The following is a 2,430-nucleotide window of genomic DNA, read 5'->3' on the forward strand; positions in this document are numbered from 1 at the left end:
AGGTCATTTCTCATCTCATTTCTCTTACCTTTTATCCGAACATTCGAACTGCTGGTTTGAGTTTGATTCACGCCAGGGTTTCTCGGCAGATTGATCAATTCATGCCCTCGCGAAAGCGTTCAGCCGAAGGACGGCGCAGAGGCCGTGACCGCTACCGGCTAAGTCGAGCGAGGACAGCCCAAGTAGAGTCGTCGGATCCCCCAGCTGAACCTCCAGTTACAGGCGAGGCGACTGCTGAGACTCATCCCTGGGTCACGAATGCGAATGAGATCTTTGCTATGGCTGTAGACGAATGCATACCCCCGGTTGATGGAACCGGATTCCCAGCCTTATCTCAATGGTATGATGATATTACATTCTCCGAGCGCTATGAGAAGCTCTCTATAGCACTCGCCAAAGCTCTCCACTCACGAGCAGAGTCCTGGTCCAACAGGAGCGACGTCTCTAGCTTTCTTCGAGAATATCAGTCTGCTACAAGGTCAGAGCAGAGTCAAGCAGCTTCTAAATGGGTCTCTTTGGGTATAGAGCGCGAGGCTGAGCAGTTCGCTCTGACATTTGCTCGCATTCTGGAATCTGCGGGCTTAGGTCGAGCGGAAACTCTCCTCGAATCAGCTTCCTCCATCTCTCCCCTTCGTGGGAGGCTTTTGGAAGTGCTATCTCGAGTTACATGGCCTGGTGAAGGACCCGAAGACTGCGCCTTTGCAGCTTTGTCCATGCATGGTATGCCTCTGGGGATATCGGTACCCATCCCCGAGGAACCGCGTGTATGGCCTGCGTCCATTGAACTGCCTCTGCGTCCAGGAGAACCTGAGGTGATACGCTGGAGAGGTTCCTCTGTACATGACCTGCCTCTCCGTCCTCAGATCGACGACAACGAGATGACCCGGCTGCTGGACGAACAGATCGATCGGGAGATCAGTGAAGGAAGGATGCTATCCGTGGACAGAGCAACCTTTGTTCGCCATGGTGATCAAGCCGTTAGTCGGGTCAGTGTGATCTGGAAGAATCCAGAGCACACTCGAATCAGAATCATCAGCAACTATCGAACCTCGGGGGTGAATCGAGCGTCCAGTATGGCAACCACGCTTCTGTATCCGGCCCTTCCGCAAATTCAACTTCTACTACGAGAAGCGACGCCAACCTCGGCCGTGGCCGAGTATGATATCAGCAGCGCATTTCGGACGCTACAAACCAACCCCTTGGAGACGGAGTTTTTGGCCTTACGCGATCCACGGAAATCTGCACCTCCCGAAGGTATATTGCTGGATCGATCGATTCCGTTTGGAGCCAAAGCTTCCTGCTCAGTGTTTGTCCGGGTTAATTCATGTATACATCGAGTACAACGCCGTCTATTGGGATGCAGACTTAGACCGGTGCCGTGTAATATTCCTGCGGTTGGTACACCGGGGGGAAATATGAGTTTGGTTCGACGTCCACGGGGCTTCATTTTTGTAGACGACTCGCGGTGGATCCTCGACAACATCATCCACCTCGTTATGTTATTGATGCTAGCGCTGACTGTCCGAGTGGGTATCGAGTACGGAAAAGTGCACTTCCTGGCTGATAACTGTCGGGTGCTCGGTTGGCAAGTGGATTGCAATGCCGGCCGCGTTGGCGATTGCTCGCCATGCCTTTCTATTCCTCCAGACAAGGCCCAACGCTACGCTGCAGCCATCAAGGAAATACTGGACAATGGAGTTGTCAGTACCGTTGAATTTGCCAGTGTAGTTGGGAAATTATCATGGTGTACTCAGTTAATGCGCCCATGCCATGGGCCCCATGGCGTCCGCATCTGGCCTCGCTGTTCGCCCAGAAAGCCGTTGCGGAGAAGCGCGAGTTGAGGACTCTTGGTGGGGGTGTGGAGGGCGATCTACGCTTCTTCTACGGTGAACTAACAACCCCCTTGCCGCGGATTCCTGCGAAGAAAATACTAATGAACACAGTACTCTTGGTTACCGATGCCAGCATAATAGGTTTGGGTGGTTATCTGAGGGTCAAGCAGGAAATCTACTGGTTCAATCTCAATAAGATGGATGACCCTTGTTGGTGGAACATGTTATGCGAGGTCAGAGCAGGAGAAGAACCGTCACAGTCCCGGGAGGCTGTCTCTGGTGACATCAGCTTCCTCGAATTGTCGGCTATATGCGTGGGGGTACTGGTGGCGGAGGCCGTGCTAGACACTGATCCTGACGACCAGACTGTATTGATTCACTCCTTCTGTGACAATTCCTCGGCCGTGAGCACCATCACCCGCTAGTCTTCAAAAGTGAGATCAATGCGGCGAGTCCTCTCACAAATCTCCCCATGGGCCAACCGCCTTACATCGCAACATGTTTCAGGCGTGTCCAATATAGCCGCTGATTACATAAGTCGGAATAGACGCGCATCCACTGTGAAACAGGTCCCAGCTAGCTGGACCCACCGTGCGTG

At 53.0% G+C, this 2,430-nt stretch overlaps 2 protein-coding genes across 2 annotated transcripts in view; one reads left to right on the forward strand and one right to left on the reverse strand.

Annotated features, from left to right (window-relative positions):
- Positions 1 to 1,496: 1,496 nt before the first annotated feature.
- Positions 1,497 to 2,257, forward strand: Pmar_PMAR013038 (hypothetical protein; the record flags this gene model as incomplete). The annotated part of the gene is made up of 2 exons (XM_002779922.1): positions 1,497 to 1,704; positions 1,755 to 2,257. 2 exons carry the CDS (start codon positions 1,497 to 1,499, stop codon positions 2,255 to 2,257), a joined length of 711 nt encoding a protein of 236 aa, XP_002779968.1.
- A 151-nt stretch (positions 2,258 to 2,408) lies between these two features.
- Pmar_PMAR013039 (hypothetical protein) overlaps positions 2,409 to 2,430 on the reverse strand; it is a gene marked incomplete at both ends in the record, with an annotated part of 2,186 nt that continues 2,164 nt past the window's right edge. Inside the window, one exon of the mRNA XM_002779923.1 lies at positions 2,409 to 2,430. This exon is cut by the window's right edge and continues 4 nt beyond it. Within this exon, the coding sequence (XP_002779969.1) occupies positions 2,409 to 2,430 (22 nt within the window).

The sequence above is a fragment of the Perkinsus marinus genome, assembly GCF_000006405.1.
Source record: "Perkinsus marinus ATCC 50983 genomic scaffold scf_1104296945006, whole genome shotgun sequence".
NCBI lineage: Eukaryota > Perkinsozoa > Perkinsida > Perkinsidae > Perkinsus > Perkinsus marinus.